The 17,727-nt window shown below is 45.4% G+C and overlaps 1 protein-coding gene across 1 annotated transcript in view; it reads right to left on the minus strand.

The window, feature by feature from the left end:
- The window catches only part of NPC1 (NPC intracellular cholesterol transporter 1), a 134,908-nt gene that overhangs the window by 60,485 nt on the left and 56,696 nt on the right, over positions 1 to 17,727 (minus strand). The window contains exons 4-7 of the mRNA XM_082258500.1: positions 12,500 to 12,675; positions 8,249 to 8,416; positions 5,809 to 6,058; positions 2,285 to 2,361 (exon numbers count right to left, since the gene is read on the minus strand). Coding sequence (XP_082114626.1) covers positions 2,285 to 2,361; positions 5,809 to 6,058; positions 8,249 to 8,416; positions 12,500 to 12,675 — 671 coding nt within the window. The remainder of the gene's footprint in view (positions 1 to 2,284; positions 2,362 to 5,808; positions 6,059 to 8,248; positions 8,417 to 12,499; positions 12,676 to 17,727) is intronic.

A 17,727-nucleotide genomic window follows, 5' to 3' on the forward strand; every position in this document is an offset into this window, starting at 1 on the left:
CACCATGAAAGGCAAAGCAGCAGGAACAAGAAACAGTGTTGCATTAGACAGGATGATGGGCCATATAATGAAAACGCCAGGAGGTATTCCTACACATTGTATTGTAGCACCCTACAGGTAGGTGCTAGGTAAAACTATAGTGGGCCTTGTCTGCCTAACAGCAGGGCTGTGATTTATCTAGTCAGGGTGTCATGGCTTCCAGATGTGCCTGCTGAAGGGAGAAGTATCCCCAATGGCTCCTGTGAGAGGCTTCTCATAGGGCAGTGTGGGAAGCCCAATCAGGGGACACATCCAAGCTTGTAACTACCCCAGAAGGCAGATTATGCTGCAAAGGATTCTGGGAGTGGGTATAAGTTTGGGGGAAGTGCGTGGCGCAGTGTCTTTGGCAGGAGCAGAGTCCCAGGAAGGAGAGTGCGGCTGTCTCTCCTCCTTTCTGAGGAAGTGGGTGTCTCAGGGGTTCCCCTGGGAATCCAGAGAGTGCTGAGCTGAACTGAGGGGATCCGGTGTGCGGAGCGTGAGAGGGGTTCAGTCCCAGGAAAGCTTACAAAGGTCGTGAGTACTGCGGATTGCCCCTGGGGGTCTGCCAGAGTCAGAGGGGACCACTCCGGGGGAGGTTCTGGGATCCAGTGCCAGCTAGCTGAAAGGGGGTACCTAGGTTGAGGACCCTGAAGTTATAGAGGGGGGTACATAGTGAACCCCGAAGAGTTCAAGGTTAAAGAGGGCACCTGCATATGGGCCCTGAATTGTACAGAGCGTGACAGTTTAGAGTTGCAGCTTTACAGAAATCTACAGTGTACTACCTCAAGCCAGTGCAAGGCCGGAGGGGAGTATTCAGTGACTTTGCAGAACGGCAGTGTCAGTAGTTCTACAATTCACACTCCTGGGTCTTCTAGACTTATAATCGAGGATCCAGCACTTCTATCAAGTGTGTGCTAAGTGTCAGTGAGCGCTGGCTGGCGTCAAGGCAGCATTAACAGACATTTTTCTGGATAAAGTCCTAAGTTGTATCTAGTTAGCCTAAAGGAGTATCCCACTCATTCCCTTCTCCGATCCCCCTTTTCTACAATAAAAACCACAAAACCAAGATGCCGGAGTCGTCCATGTCTCAGTCCTCACACCCAGGGTCGCAGCTCACATGGGCTGGAGAGGTAACCGGTAACAATGGCAGACCCATCTCAGGCCACAGGCCTGGAAAACCTGCTACAGTATCTTATCACTACAACACAACACTACAATATAAGGCTTGGTTCACACTGCCGCGACTTGGGATCAGACTTGCGAGACCCCAAATTGCTTGACATGTGAAATCCCATTTTAGTCAATGAGAGTGGTTTTAATTACCATTATGAAGTCACGCCGACTTTAGAAAAGGTTCCTGTACTACTTCAAGACAACTTCTATCCCACTTGTGCGAATAGACTTTAATGGAAGTGCCCTCCAAGTCGGATCCTCATCTTAATTGATGTGATTTGGATCCAACATTACAGGAAGACTCCCTAAAGTTGCTTAAAAATCACTTTAAAGTTCCATCAAGTCGCACTGAAGCTGCCTGGCAAAGTTGCACTGCAGGTTGTGGCAGTGTGAACCGAGCCTCATTGTGTACTAAAACTATTTAGCTACATCGCCGGTTAGGAGATTTCATATAAAAAGGTAATTCTAATCACAGCCAACTCCCATCCACACCCAGGTGAATTTAGAACAACATACCAATAACATCATACTTGTCAGCAATAAAAACTCATCTGTATTTTACCATTTACAGTGCTTCTTTAATAAAGCTTACCTATAGGTAGTGGAAATATCTCCTAAACTTGTACTGTTTAGGAGATATTTACATTGCAGGCAGCCGATAATGTCACTGGCGCATGCGCTCTGAAGAAACGGCCTCCCGTGCAGTTTTAGAGCCCTGTGTCGTGACCGGCACGCGGCTCCTGGTCAGTCGCATAGTCGGAGTCCGCAGACCAGGAAGGAAGAAGGCTGAAAATGGATGCGGCCTCCAGCGGGGACAATGAGGGCTTCGTTTGGAGGTAAGTGTCACATAATGTGCTAGTATGCATTATGCATTTACTTTTCGGTGTGTGTGTGTGGGGGGGGGGGGGGGGACACTGGATTTACCTCCTCTTTAAAATGGTAATTCCACACAAAAAAAAAAAAAGGAGACTTACAAAACCACAACACTTCCAGCAGCATGATGGAAAGCCTCACAGCAACATTTTTACAGGAGAGCTTGCATGTCAAACCTGCGTTAGGAAATCTTATGAAATATGCACTCAAATTGGTATACCTGACACAGTAGTGTAATTGACAGAGTATGCCAAGGTGCTGTCAATTGGAGCATATTCTGAAACTATCTTCTTTTTTCTGGAGGAGAAAAAGGACATAAAAAAAAAGAGGCTTAATGTCACATTTTAATGTATGGAAAACAAGCAGCAGGATAAAATACTGAAAGTATTTAAAAACAAACAATCGTCTTTTAAAACACTCCATTTAGTTTTTTTTTTAAAATGAAAAGGCAAAAAAATGTACACACATTTCATGTGGCAAGAGTATGCAGCCAGTTCCTGGAGGATGAAGGAATTGATGCCATTGAATAGCCCCCACACTTGCCTGACCTAAATCCAATAGAACACCTCTGGGACATTATGTTTCGGTCCATTAGATGCCGCAAGGTTGCACCTCAGTCTGTTCAAGAGCTCAGTGATGCCCTGGTCCAGATCTGGGAGAAAATACCACAGGACACCTCAATAAGAGCATGTCCCGACGTTGTCAGACATGCATACAAGCAGGTAGGGGCCATACAAACTACTGAGTACCGTTTCGAGTTGCTGCAATGAAATTTCAGCAAAATGGACTAACCTGCTGCATCATTTTTTCACTTTCATTTTCAGGGTGTCTGAATTCAGCACTCTTTAGGTTGACAATTTTCATTCCCATCAAACGATGTGGCATCCTTTTGCTCCCAACACATTACCCAGTCCATATCAGTATAGATATCCAGCATAAGATTTTTTCCCCATTGAGATCTGATGTGTTTTCTAAGTGTTCCTTAATTTTTTTGAACAGTGTAGATATAGGCGTGTATATATGTATTATATAGATATATATATATATATGAGGTTTGGGGATTCCAAGTCATTTTCTAGCAAAGAAAAGTAAATTTCTACATGTATGTGAGAAGTGTCAGAATTGGCCCGGTATTGAAGTGGTTAACCAATTCATGCTTTAGGAATTGATACCTCATATGATAATGTAATAAATGCTACTGCATATTTAACCACTTGCCTACCGGGCACTTTCACCCCCTTTCTGCCCAGGCCAATTTTCAGCTTTCAGCACTCTCACGCTTTGAATGACAATTGCGCGGTTATGCTACACTGCACCCATATGACATTTTTATCATTTTTTCACACATATGGAGCTTTCTTTTGGTGGTATGTAATCACCTTTGGGTTTTTTTATTTCTTACAAAAAAAAAAAAAAAAAAGGAGAAAATTTTGAAAAAAAAAAAAAAAAAAAGTTTTTCATTTTCTGTGAGTAAATTTTGAAAATAAATACATTTTTCTCCTTCACTGATGTGCGCTGATGAGGCGGCACTGATGGGCACTGATAGGCTGCACTTATGGGCACTGAGGAGGTGGCACTTATGGGCACTGAGGAGGTGGCACTTATGGGCACTGAGGAGGCGGCACATGAGGAGGTACTAATATGCCGCACTGATGGGCACTGAGAGGTGGCACTGATGGGCACTACTGATGGACAGCACCATCAGTTCCCACACTCAGTGCCCATAGTGCTGCTAGTCAGTGCCCATCAGAGCCTAGATGAACAGGCACTGATGGGCACTGACTGGCTGCACTATGGGCACTGATGGCGGGCACTGATGGCATTTTATTTCCCTCTTGTGTAATCAGGGCACTATGTCCGCTGATCGGCTCTCCTCTTCCTCACACGGGCTCTGAGAGAAGCTGGCAATGAGAGATGATCTCATATGTTTACATTTGAGATCATCTCTCATTGGATGTTCCGATCGCGTGGCAAATGGCCGCTGTGATTGGCCATTCACCACCATCTGTGATTGGCTGTGTCCAAGGGACACGACCGACACAGATTTTCCCCGATGCGCGCACGGGGAGCCTGTCACTGGGAGGCCGTTTAAAGACGGCCTCCTGGAAATTAGAGCCCGCGCTGTAGCTGTCTTTCGGCTATAGCGCGGGCGGGAGGTGGTTAAAATCAAAAAGGATCCCACTATCCATATACACTCACCGGCTACTTTATTAGGTACACCTGTTCTACTGGGATTTTCACACACAACCATCTCTAGGGTTTACAGAGAATGACCCGAAAAAGAGAAAATATCCAGTAAACGGCAGTTGTGTGGACGAAAATGCTTTGTTGAGGTCACAGGAGAATGGGCAGACTGGTTTGAGATGATAGAAAGGAAACAACAACTCAAATAACCACTCATTACAACCAAGGTATGCAAAATACCATCTCTGAACGCACAACACATTGAACCTTAAAGCAGATGGGCTACAGCAGCAGAAGACCACACCAGGTGCCGTTCCTGTCTGCTAGGAACAGGGAACTGGAGGCTACAATTTGCACAGGCTCACCAAAATAGGACAATAAAAGATTGGAAAAACATTGCCTGGTCTGAGGAGTCTCGATTTCAGCTGCGACATTCAGATGGTAGGGTCAGCTATTTGGCGTAAACAACAAGAAAGCATGAATCCATCAGGCCTTGTATCAACAGTTTAGGCAGCTGGTGGTGGTGTTGGTGAAATGGTGTGGAGGATATTTTCTTGGCACACTTTGGGCCTCAGTACCAATTGAGCATCGTTTAAATGCCACGACCTACCGGAGTATTGTTGCTGACCATGTCCATCCCTTTATGACTACAGTGTACCCATCTTCTGATGGCTCCTTCCAGCAGGATAATGCACCATGTCACAAAGCTCAAATCATCTCACCACTGCTTTCTTGATGTGACAATGAGATCACTGTACTCCAATGCCCTCCCCAGTCACCAGATCTCACTCCAATAGAGCACCTTTGGAATGTGGTGGAATGAGAGATTCGCATCATGGATGTGCAGCCGACAAATCTGCAGCAACTGCGTGATGCTATCATGTTAATAAGGATCAAAATCTCTGAGGAATGTTTCCAACACCTTGTAGAATCAATGCCATGAAGAATTAAGGCAGTTCTCAAGGCAAAATGGGGTTCAACCTGGTACTAGCAAGGCGTACCTAATAAAGTGTCCAGTGAGTGTACATTATTCCAGATTTTGAGAGAGGCTTCCCAAATAATCCACTTGGAGGCAAACGAAGTTTGCCAACAGGAACATGCAATGCTGCCCAAAGATTTTTCAGACACGGACTGCAGAAGAGCTTATTGCTGACTGGCTGCTACAAACAACACATTTTTTTATCATATATATCTATTACATAAGGCTCAAAATGTATTCCGAAGTCTCTCGGTGACCCTTGTGGCAAGTCCTCCGTTTGCACTCTCTACACAGTTGGCTTCGTCAGTACAAGGGGGAACCACCCTTCCTGTGAGATTTTAAACGTAATGTATATTACTAATAACACCACAGTAGAAGAGAGAACAGTGAAACTCAGGCAGGAACTGTGAAAAGACCCAAGTGATACAAGAATTCCATAGTTCACTCTCTGAACTGATTGCTAAAGGATAAGGACAAAACTATAGTAAAAAGACCTGCGGTTAACTGAATGCATGCTGGGTAATGAAATTCATAGGCGGGTGGTTTAGTCATAGGGAAGCAGATTCAGCATGTCTATGTACCTGTAACACCAAGCTCCAATGAGAGCAGAGCAGAAGAGAAGTAAAAATGCAACATAGGATATCCACATGATTATAACCATAGCATCAAAGCCAAAGAGAAGCCAGGGAGCTGGAGGAGGTGGAGGTGCAGGTTTACTGCCACAGACCAGAGTACAGTCCTGACAACTACATGGGGCACCAACGTCATCCACAGACTCATTGCATCCCTTTGTAGCGTTGTTCATGGGAATCATGTGGTGCAGTGGCTCATCTGTAAGGAACAGATACAAATATTTTGTTAGTACGAAAAAAAATTCCCAGCAGATATTCTAAAAACTAAATTTGTATGTGAATATGTTTGGAGGGTGGCAATTCCCTCAAATTCTAGAACAGAATCCATCAAATAGTCTACATCAGTGGTCTCCAAAACTGCAGCCCGGGGGCCGGATGTGGCCCTTTGCTGGCCTTTATCCAGCCCTTGGGGTATTACTCCTCTGACACCGTTGAGGGGGGCACTAGTCCTCCCAATGACACCGTCGATGGGGGCACTAGTCCTCCCAATGACACCGTCGAGGGGGGCACTAGTCCTCCCAATGACACCGTCGAGGGGGGCACAAGTCCTCCCAATGACACCATCCAGGGGGGCACTAGTCCTCCCAATGACACCGTCCAGGGGGGCACTAGTCCTCCCAATGACACCGTCCAGGGGGGCACTAGTCCTCCCAATGACACCGTCCAGGGGGGCACTAGTCCTCCCAATGACACCGTCCAGGGGGGCACTAGTCCTCCCAATGACACCGTCCAGGGGGGGGGGGGGGGACACACTATTCCTCCCAATGACACCGTCCGGGGGGGGGTTCACTATTCCTCCCAATGACACCGTCCGGGGGGGGGGTTCACTATTCCTCCTAATGACATCGTCCAGGGGGGGGGGGGCGGGGGGACGGACACTATTCCTCCCAATGACATCATCCAGGGGGGGGGGGGGGACACTTTTCCTCCCAATGACACCGTCCGGGGGGGGGGGGGGGGTAGACACTATTCCTCCCAATGACACCGTCCAGGGGGGGGAACACTATTCCTCCCAATGACACCGTCCGGGGGGGGAACACTATTCCTCCCAATGACACCGTCCGGGGGGGGGGGGGGACGACACTATTCCTCCCAATGACACCATCGAGGGGGCACTATTCCTCCCAATGACACCATCGAGGGGGCACTATTCCTCCCAATGGCACAATCAAAGGTGCACTATTTCTCTCAAAGACACAATCAAAGGGGCACTATTGCTCCCAATGACACCACCATCAAGGGGGAGGCACTGTTCCTCCAACTGATACCAGGAATGGGGCCTTGTTTACTCCCACTGACACCTGGACATTTTCTACTCCCACAAGCCACAGTCTGGCCCCTCTAAAGCCTGAAGGACAGGATCTACACAATACTTGATCATTTACCATTAAAATTGTGAGAAGCTTCTTAACAACGCCTGCTCAATATTACTAACACCCAATGAAAAATCATTGCTCTTTATATGAGCAGCACAAACTACTGCAAAGGCATGGAAAATAAGAACATTTCTCAGAGGTTAAGAGCTGTATCACATACACTATATTACTAAAAGTATTGGGACGCCTGCCTTTATACGCACATGAATCTTAATGGCATCCCTGTCTTAGTCTGTAGGTTTCATTATTGAGTTGGTCCACCCTTTGCAGCTATAAAAGGCTGTCCTCATAGTTTAGGAGTGTGTGTATGGGAATATTTGACCATTCTTCCAAAAGCGCATTTGTGAGATCAGGCACCGATGTGGACGAGAAGGCCTAGCTTACAGTCTCCACTCCAATTCCTCCCAAAGGTGTTCTATTGGGTTGAGGTCAGGACTCTGTGCAGGTCAGTCAAGTTCCTCCACCCCAAACTCACTCATCCATGTCTTTAGGGACCTTGCTTTGTGCACTGGCACACAGTCATGTTAGAACAGGGGGGACCAATGCCAAACTGTTACCACAAAGAACACCTTAGGGATGAATTAGAGCAGAGACTGATGTCCACATCAGTGACTGACCCCACAAATGTGCTTCTGGAACAATACTCAAGGATCCCCAAAGACACACTGCTAAACTTTGCCGACAGCCTTCCCGGTAGAGTTGAAGCTTTAAAAGCTGCACAGGGTGGGCCAACTCAATATTGAACCCTACGGACTAACACTGGGAAGCAATGAAAGTTCACGTGTGTGTAAAGGCAGGCGTCCCAATACTTTTGGTCATATAGTGTAGAGGAGGATCAACGACAGAACAACAGGGAAACTCAGAGAAGATTCATGGCTTCCTGGGCCAGACACTTTCTCCTCATCCCACAACTTCGATTAATATCTCATCACTCTCTAAATGCTGCCAAGCCCCTTAAAACCTTGATGGACCCTTTCTGAAGCCCCCAAGCTAAAGAATTGGCTGTACTGTACCTGAAAAGTAAGGTGTGATGGTAAAAGGAATCTGCCCATTATCCTTGTTGAACATGTATTGGATCCAGTTGGTTGCATTGCAATCTTTAGCTTCTCTTCCACACATCAAACTCAAAGCTTTAACATTACTGGATGGGGCTTCTACGTCCTTGCAAGCATTGTACATTGCTGAATAGGAGCAGATAATATATTGTAAGTTTTTACAGAAAAACTATGAAAGGGACATCTTTATGACGTTTTATGTTTACATTGCTTTAAGTGTCACTTAATCGGACGAGAAATTTCGTGAACATTTATGCACTGTCAACTAAAAACGGTTATGAACGCTGAGCAAGAGAGAAAAATCTGAGGATATTTTGTCCGATTTCCGTCAAGTGTGTACGGGCCTTAACAGTCTGAATACACAATTTCACCTACCGATTTCTGACAGCAGAAAATAAGAAGTGAAAGGTAACATACAGAAGTACATTTTCAATGTGTATATTTTCATAGCAAAGCAATGGAGTAAATGAATTGAAACTGTAACAGAGCCCCTCCTCTTCAGCCAGTGCCCCCCAATAGCAAGCTGCTTGCTCTGGAGGCACTCGTGAGTGCTCACTCCTGGGCCCCACCCTATGCGTCCATAAGACACAGAGCTGTGGCTCGGCCCTGTCCCCCGCTCTCTCCTCATTTGCACACTGGCCTTGACTGACAGTAGAAGGAGACAATGGCCCTTGCAGCTGTCCCAGCCAATAAGGAATGAGAGACCCGGGAGAAGCTCGGCTCTTGTGCACATCGCTGGATCGGGAGGGAGCTTAGGTGAGTATTGAAGGGTGGGGGGTGCACACAGACGTTTTTTACCTATATGCATAGAATTAATCAAAGGTAAAAAACCTTGAGCCTTTACAACCTACTTTAACTGTCTGCCTGGAGTTTAGCTTTAGAAGTAAACCTGATACTTTTTCCATTCAATGAAAAGTGACAGGTTCTCTCGATAAAGCACCCCACGTTGCTAAATATTTACCCTTACCACGCTCCCCTGCAAAAGACCTTTAGATATTCCAGATATGTTGGAACATATGAGCTTCTCCCTTGCCCCCAATGTTCAGCAAATGAGCAGTCACACAGCAGATCGGAGCACAGTCACACACTAGGGATGTGGGTGGGTCATTAACGCCATGTAAGCTCCAATTCAGATAGATAATGAACATAAACGGAGCCTAAAGCTCATGACTCATGGTAAGTAAAAAAGGGTGGCAGAGGAGTGCAAAGAAGTATCATCTGGGAATTTGGGGGGGGGGGGGGGGGGATGTGGATTTTAAAGAGAACTTGTCACTTTGCCCTAAATGGGCAATTGTGCTTAATAAGAAAAAACTTTTTTTCCCTTGCTCTATATTTCATTGTATATCTTCTATACAGATTGATTATATTAACAGTTTAAAAAAAAAATGGACACACGGTATATATATATATATATATACATCTTTAATAAAACTGCAGGTCAGTAATTTTACTACAAAAGAGCAGAACACACAAAATGGAAAAAAAATAAAAAAAAATAATGAAAACCTGTAGAGAAATGAATATAGTGAGGCAAAAATGGAATAGGAAACCTCATTCGATGTGTGTGACTGTTTCTCATATATACATGAGAGCACTACAATACTTTACAGGCCAAGTTCACCGTTAATACCAAAATACACATTTTTGCAGGTAAAAAAAAAAAAAGGGGGGCATCTATTATTTTTCTAAAGGAGCCTGCAAAGTATTGCACCTGCAAAAAGTGGCACCCTGGCACAATCTCCCTTTAGCCTTCTGCCCATACCTCTATACAGGTTTTTAGTTTAATAAGCTGGAGGGAGTATAAATGGACTACGAGTGGGCTGATCAGCACAATGGGTCTAGTGGTTTATTCATTCACTGAGAATGAAGTTGCTGTGCAGGTGGAGACCCAGCCAGCTATGTTGGTTTTATGTGACAGTGGCTGCAGGGGAAACAACCCCCACCGCTTTTACAAAGGAATGGGTTTCGAAGTGGGGGGGGGGGGGTGCTGAACGTTACACCCCACATATTTACCAAGTAACAAGCTCAAAAGGTGAACTTCTTCTTTAAAGTGATTGTAAAATTTTTATGTTATACTTACCTCCTCTGTGCAGTGGTTGTGCACAGAGCAGCCTGGATCCTCCTCTTCTTGGGTCCCCTTCTGTGCTCCTAACCCCTCCCTCCTGTTGATTGCCCCCACAGCAAGCAGCTTGCTATGGGGGCACTCAAGCTAAGTCACATTTCCCTGCGTCCATTCAGACACAGAGCTGCGACCCAGCCCCACCCCCTCTCTCTCTCCTGATTGGCTGTCTGACTTTGATTGACAGCAGTGGGAGCCAATTGCTGCTGTCTCAGCCAATGAGGGGGGGAGCTGAGAAACTCCTGCAACATCGCTGGATAAAGATGGGCTCATGCAAGTATTAGGGTGCTGAGGGGGGGGGGGGGGGGGCTGATGCAAACTGAAGGTTTTTGTATCCTAATGCATAGAATGTAATAAGATAAAAAAAAAAAAAAAAAACTTCTGCCTTTACAACTCCTTTAACGAAAATCTGCACTGTGAGATATATGGTGGCTGTCATAGAAGACCTCTTGAGGGTACAGTCAGCCCAAACCATGAGCTGACTGTACCCCAAAGATCACTTTATTGGTCACCCACTTCTGTCAGTATGCAGGAATTCCCTGTTCAGAGGATCTAGGTTTACAATTACTTTTGGACATACGTATCCAACAAGGAGGATGTCGGTCCATATTGGAACAAATACTTTGGGTTTCATTTTGTCTTATTGCATTGTCTGCTTTTAAAGAAATTGTAATAAAATTTATAATTTTAGATAAATCTAGCCTTTGTGAGGTTGTGTTGTGCCACTAAAGTCCATTTTCCTATGTACTTTTGATACTACATGATATAGGATGAGGCAAAGATTTATACACTAGTGTCCACAGTGTGGTGACACTTCACATGAGATTCAGCCAGCAAGCCGTTGTTTTTCAAAAGAACACACTTTCCTGCAGATGTAGCAGTTAGAGGACTGACACAAACCAGTAACACAGACAGTGAGTGATGCCTACAAATGGTCGGCTTTTATTTATGTAAAACCTTTATATCAAAAGGAAAAAACGGTTCGCTTTAACTGCTTGTACAGTGTGTACAGTAGTTTGGCTTTAATTTGTTAGTGTATTTAAATTGCTAGTACATCCAAAAGCCCACCAGATTAACAGTGCTGCTGTCCAAAGATGCCCCCTGTGCTCCTTCATCCATAATGGGAGCACTCTACAGAATGGGTTTTACTGGCCAGATCACCAGGTGAAAAACAGAGGGAGAAAAAAAGCCTAAAACACACTAATGCAGCCACCACATCTAATGACTGGTAAGCTGTACTATATTACATTTTTGGTTTTGGGTTTAATAAAATGTTAAGCTTCACCACTACTTGTAACCTAAGGCCCCTTTTTACACGGGCACACCGCCCGACAGCTCATCTCCGCTCTGTGTGCGGAGACGGAGCTGTCAGATCCCCTCAGTCCTCTATGGGGAGATCGGACCGCCTGTCCATTCTCATTCAATCAGATCCTCCAGATGGATGAAAAATAGGGTTTATTATCCGTCCGGATTACACGGACAGGATCGGAATCGGATAGGAGCGGGTGTCAGCAGACATGTCTTCACTGCCCCATAGGGATGCATGGAGCATCAGATCAGGCCCACCTGAAAAAACTGACAGGCGGATCGGATCGCCCGTGTGAAAGGGGCCTAAGGCTGCAATACACGGCTCAGCAAAAGCGGATTGTTCAGGTGAACTTGTCGAAGGAGCCAGGTGGAAAATTGTTAGCCAAATGTTTGCATCTAATCAACTACACACACTGTTTAGGTATTCCGATAGCTGCAGGAGAAGACTGTTGAATGCAACAGCTGGCATTCATCCATTTGCACAGTTTAGCATAGATGGAGGAACACGCAGGCTGAACAAAAGAGATTAAAGCGTGTATGGCTAAATAACCAATCTAGAAGCATGTTTAAAGGGACAGTCAGCACTCCTATTAAGACCTACATTTACCATCCCTCGAACTCAAGTTTTCTTTAAACGGTATCAACAAAGCTTGCGAAAAGCTTTGCACATACTCTGTAAAAGTCTGCTGTACACGTTGGTTTATCAAATCCTCAACACGGTATATACAAGCTTTTCTAAGAAATGCTTGCCCCATCTGTCAGAGCCGGTAAATATTACTTACCATTAGAAAAACTTTTCCCAATGTAGAAATCCATGGTAATGATGCTTTTGTTTCCTTTGGATGGATCTGGGCTGATGTAGTCTATAGTACCTGTAACATTCAGAAATTCTGACTGGCGAGGACTGCAGGTCAGCTCACAGAATAAAGTCATCAAATTGAAGAAGCAGGAAGGACACCTGGAAGAAAAGAGAATGCAACCTCAACCTTTCACGTACACCACACTTCACTCTCTCAACCAATGTTGATTATTTTTAATCCTTATGCTGCTACCATTAGAAAATAGATAGGAAGGTATATTATATTGACTCGTTTAAACTTTTTTTGTACATTTCTTCAGTTTCTTTCTGGTTCTCATGCCTAGACAAAATATGTCAAACATCCCAGGGTCTTCAGGAGGCGATTTCTCAGCTAAGCACACCCTCCTGCCTGTACGCTTGAGCCAAGTGTAGATGGATTCCAGGAAGTAAATGCTACATTAATCATCTGCCCTTACTCAAGATGGCCACTGCCAGAAATGCTAGGGGGGTGATTTCTCATCAAAATAAAGCATGGAGACATGTATGGATTGGGGTAAGGGGGTTGCTTTGAATACTAAAGCGGAGTTCCACCCTAAAAACTATCTTTGCACCATCAGCTAGCTTAGATGAACCTGAAAAACATTTTTTTTTTGTTTCACTTACCTAGTTTTTAATGAAAATATACTTACCTTCCTTCCTCTTCCTCCCTCTGCGGACACGGCGCATGACGTCCCTTCCTGCTTGCATTGACTCCTGGGAGATGAGCCTCATTGATCCCAAGAGTCACTCGTCACTTCCGGTGCAGGTGCGTCATTCCCTGCTGAACAGCTTCTGGGCATGCCCAGAAGCTGTTCAGGGATGACACGCCTGCCCCGGAAGTGACAAGCAGGGCATTCTGGGACTCAGACGTCACCAAAGAGGGCACGAAGAGGGACACTCCGGCTTCAGCTGCCCACACATGAGATGGCAGCGCTGGACAAGACATTTTCAAGGTAAGTATTTCTTTCTTACAGGTAAGTGAAACAGGGGACAGTTCAGAGGCTATCGTTGCTTAAATGCACTAGCCCTGACTGTCCCGGGGGTATTTTTTAGGTAAAAAATGTTTTTCTGCCCAGAACTCCGCTTTAACCACTTCCTTACCGCTGGACGTCATATGACATCCAGGGGTATCTAAATCACCATAAGAACAATCATAGCGGCTGAACAGCCTCTTGATCGTTGTTACAGGCGGCGGGAGGGGACATTCCTCCCCCCCCCCCCCCTGCCACCCTCCGGTGCGAGCCGGAGAAGGAATCGGCCGCCGGCGAAGTGTACCATAGAGACTGCGAGGACCAGATGATCGCCGGCAGTCTATATGACTCTCGGAGGCCCGGGCACGACGACGTCACGCCCGGCCTGGCAGTTTTCAATACTGCACTGATCTCGGCATTCAGCTGAGATTTTTTCTTATTTCAGGCTTTCTAGCTTTTGGTATTTTCTTTTACGTTCACTTTTGAGAATAGTAAACAGGACAAACAGAGGTTGAATCTCCCCAACGGTGACGCAGACAGCAATGAAAACCCACGAGTGTTCCAATTTCTAATCCCTCTCCACTCTATTCAAAAAAGGTTTTGCCTTTAGTTACTCTTTACATTTACAGCCTGGCACTTGACCCTCTCGCCCATTTACCAAAATTCCCAGTGAATGCGAAACAGAAGGGAACTGGCTGGTCTAGAAACACAAACAAGTCAAAAAACAGCAGTCTGCTCCTGTGCAGACAATGACCACCTCTCTCGTTATTCACAATGAAGACTATGTCATAATGAGCAAGTGAAGGGACAGGGACATGACTGGCAACCGCTTTAAGCCTCTGAATAAAGAGCTTAAACAAAAAACTTCACAGTACAATCAAGAAGAAAAAAAAAATGGTACAGAGAGAAGAAAAGGGACTCTGGGCAGCCTCACATGACTCAATATTTCCAAGCTATGAAGCCGGTACAGACACTGGATATAATTCTCTCTTGAGAAGAGGAGATTAGGGGGGATATAATCAACATGTATAAATACATAAGTGGCCCATATAATGAATTTTGTGATGACCTTATAGTGAATAACTTAACACCGAGGACAAGGGGGCATTTGGAGATTCAATCTCCAAAAACAGAAAGGCTTCTTCACAGTAAAAGCTGTGAAAATGTGAAATAGACTCCCTCAAGAGGGGGGTTCTGATCAGCTCAGTAGATCATTTAAAAAAAAAAAAAGACCTGGATTCTCTCCTAAATGTAAAATATTAAAACTGGAAACTAATATTTATAGGTAAAATTGATCCAGGGAATATCCAATTGCCTCTCAGGGGATCAGGAAGGAATTTTTTCCCCTGCTGGAGCAAATTGGATCATGCTTTGCTGGGGTTTTTTGCCACCCCCTGGATCAACTGAATATAGGATTGTGTAAATAAAGGTTTTCTATTTTTGTGTGTGTTTTTTTTTCTTCTTCATCTACGTTGGTTGAACTGGATGGACTTGTGTCTTTTTTCAACCAGACTACCTATGTAACTCCATGTAGTCCACGATTCCAAGCACACGTCTGTATTAAAACAGCTGGTGATCACATGCTGAATTGTTCAATGGTCATGCCCACGGGTGAAGAATTAATCCGATTTTGTTATTCGGAAAGGGAGATACATCCATGTATGGGGTGATTGGAGCTACATATATTTATGTATTGCCGCCTTAGGAAGGAGGTCATTTTTTTCTTACCTACCTATATGGTGTTGATAAAGAGTTTGTTGTTTACAGAGATCAATGGATCAGAGTGAAATGTATGCTCAGCACTGGACGACTCAGAGAAGGTCTCATCCCTTATTAGTGGACTCATTAGGAAGTTACAATGAGTGACAGCCTATAAAAGAGAGCTACACTACGCTGACTTTACCTCCACCATAATGATTTGCAGGCGAAAAATAAAAGAAAAATGTATTTGTAAACCAAAGACTGTATAAACAATACAAAATCAGATATAAAAGATCACATATAAAACTTAAAGTGGCACTAAAGACACAGGAGCCTGCATTCACTACATCTGGTCTCCCACAGCACACACTTTTTTTCTCAGAATAAAAGGTGCAAGAACTCCCCTCTTCCTAGTCACCCCTTATTTCAACCCCCTATCCAGCTCCCAGTACCCTTCATTGGCTCCACCCCCTACCCACCTCCCAGCACCACTCCTTTTAGAGAACGAAGAATCATTTTTTGGTGCCAAGTCATTTGTATGGAATGTGTTAACAACAAGAAAAACAGTAAAAGATCCCCTGCAGCTAGCAACAATAAATCCCCCCATCAACAATAGTCCCCCTGGGAACAATAGCCCCCCCCCCCGTAACAATAGATCTCCCAGCAGCTATAGAACCCCTGCAACAAAATGCCTCCAGCAACATTAGATCCCCTCCAGCAACAATAGATCTACTAGCAGCCAGCATCAGTAGACCCTCCCTCATCAAGAGATCCCTCCCAGCAACATTAAACCCCCCTTGCAACAATAGATCCCCCCCCCCAGGGACAATATATTACCCAGCAGCCAGTATCAACTGACCCTCCAGCACACTCCACCACCCCTTGCTTTTACATACATTCATTGCTGGAGGTGCCGGAACTGCGTTCCCCCACGTTCCTGCTGAAAAACTAAAATTTAGTAAATGTAGCAAGGTTTCCAGGCCTGTGGTGTGATGTGGGTCTGCCATTAGAACCGGTACTCTCTCCAGTCCATGTGAGCTGTGACCCTGGGTGTGACGACTGAAGCAGCGACAACTCCGGCATCTCGGTTTGTGGTTTTTATTTGATTTATAGGGGATGGGAGAAGGGAATGAGTGGGATACTCCTTTAGGCTTCAACTATGTGCACTTGGGACTTAGTTCCTGAAAAATGCCTGTTGGCGCTTAGTTTAAACGCCAGCCAACGCTCACTAACGCTGTGAATATCCTGTAGAACACAGAAGTGCTGAATCCTCGACTATTAGTCCAGAAGATCCAGGACTGAGAACTGTAGAACTCCTGACACTGTTGTGCTGTGGAAGTCACTGAATACTGTGCCCCGCTTTGACTAGCTTGAGGTAGTATGAAGTAGAACTCTGTATGGTTGTACTTGCAACTGACACACTCTGTACAATTCAGGGCCCAACTGCAGGTGCCCCCTTTAACTTGAACTCTTCAGGGTCCACTGACTATGTACCCCCTCTGTAGCTTCAGGGTCCTCAACCCTGGCACCCCCCTTTACAATTAGCTGGCACTGGATCCCAGACCTTCTTCCGGAGTGGTCCCCTCCAACTTCAGGCAGACCCCCAGGGGCAATCCTCAGTACTCATGACCTGTGTAGGCTTTCCTGGGACTGGACCCCTCTCTGTCTCCGCAGGCTCTCGGCACACCGGATCCTCTCAGCTCACTCAGCACTCTCTCAGACAAGAGGAGAGACAGCCGCACTCTCCTTCCTGGGACTCTGCTTCCGCCAAAGACATCATGTCATGTGCCACCCCCAAACTTATACCTACTCCCAGAATCCTTTGCAGCACAATCTGCCTCCTGGGGTAGTTACAAGCCTGGATGTGTCCCCTGATTGGGTTTCATCCACCGCCCTATGAGAAGCCTCTCACAGGAACCAGTGGGGAGATTCCCCCTTCAGCAGGCACATCTGGAAACCATGACACCCTGACTAATAAATCACAGCCCTGCTGTTAGGCAGACAAGGCCCACTATATCTTTACAAGGCACCTACCTGTAGGGTGCTACATAAACAAACTTCTAACTACCTTTTCTCATAAGCAGTATATAGTAATCTTGTGACTTCTATCAATGTCTGGTTGAAGCTGGTAAGAGGGGTTTTCATTCTGCTCTGACTGTCCTATGAGGCTGCAGGACCCCTGACCCTCTGCCTGGACAGTGCTGATTGGCCCTGTGCTGACCACATGCACTCTCCCAAGAAAAAAACTCTTTAGCAATATACACCAAACTGAGCATGTGCACCTTGTCCCCTAGCCTCTGTTCTATTAGGAAATTATTAGGGGACAGTGGTAAAAGGGAAGAATCAGAGAGGACAGGATCAAACGTCCTTTTTACACAATGCAGAGCAATTACCCCATAGGTTCCACAGTGAGTATAACAAACATGCTTTACTGCATATACAGACTGATTTTACTGTTGTGGGTTTAGTAATACTTTAAAATTAAAATAAAAAAAATTAA

The sequence above is a fragment of the Pelophylax lessonae genome (assembly GCF_965119305.1).
Source record: "Pelophylax lessonae genome assembly, chromosome: 5".
In the NCBI taxonomy this organism is placed as follows: Eukaryota; Metazoa; Chordata; class Amphibia; order Anura; family Ranidae; genus Pelophylax; species Pelophylax lessonae.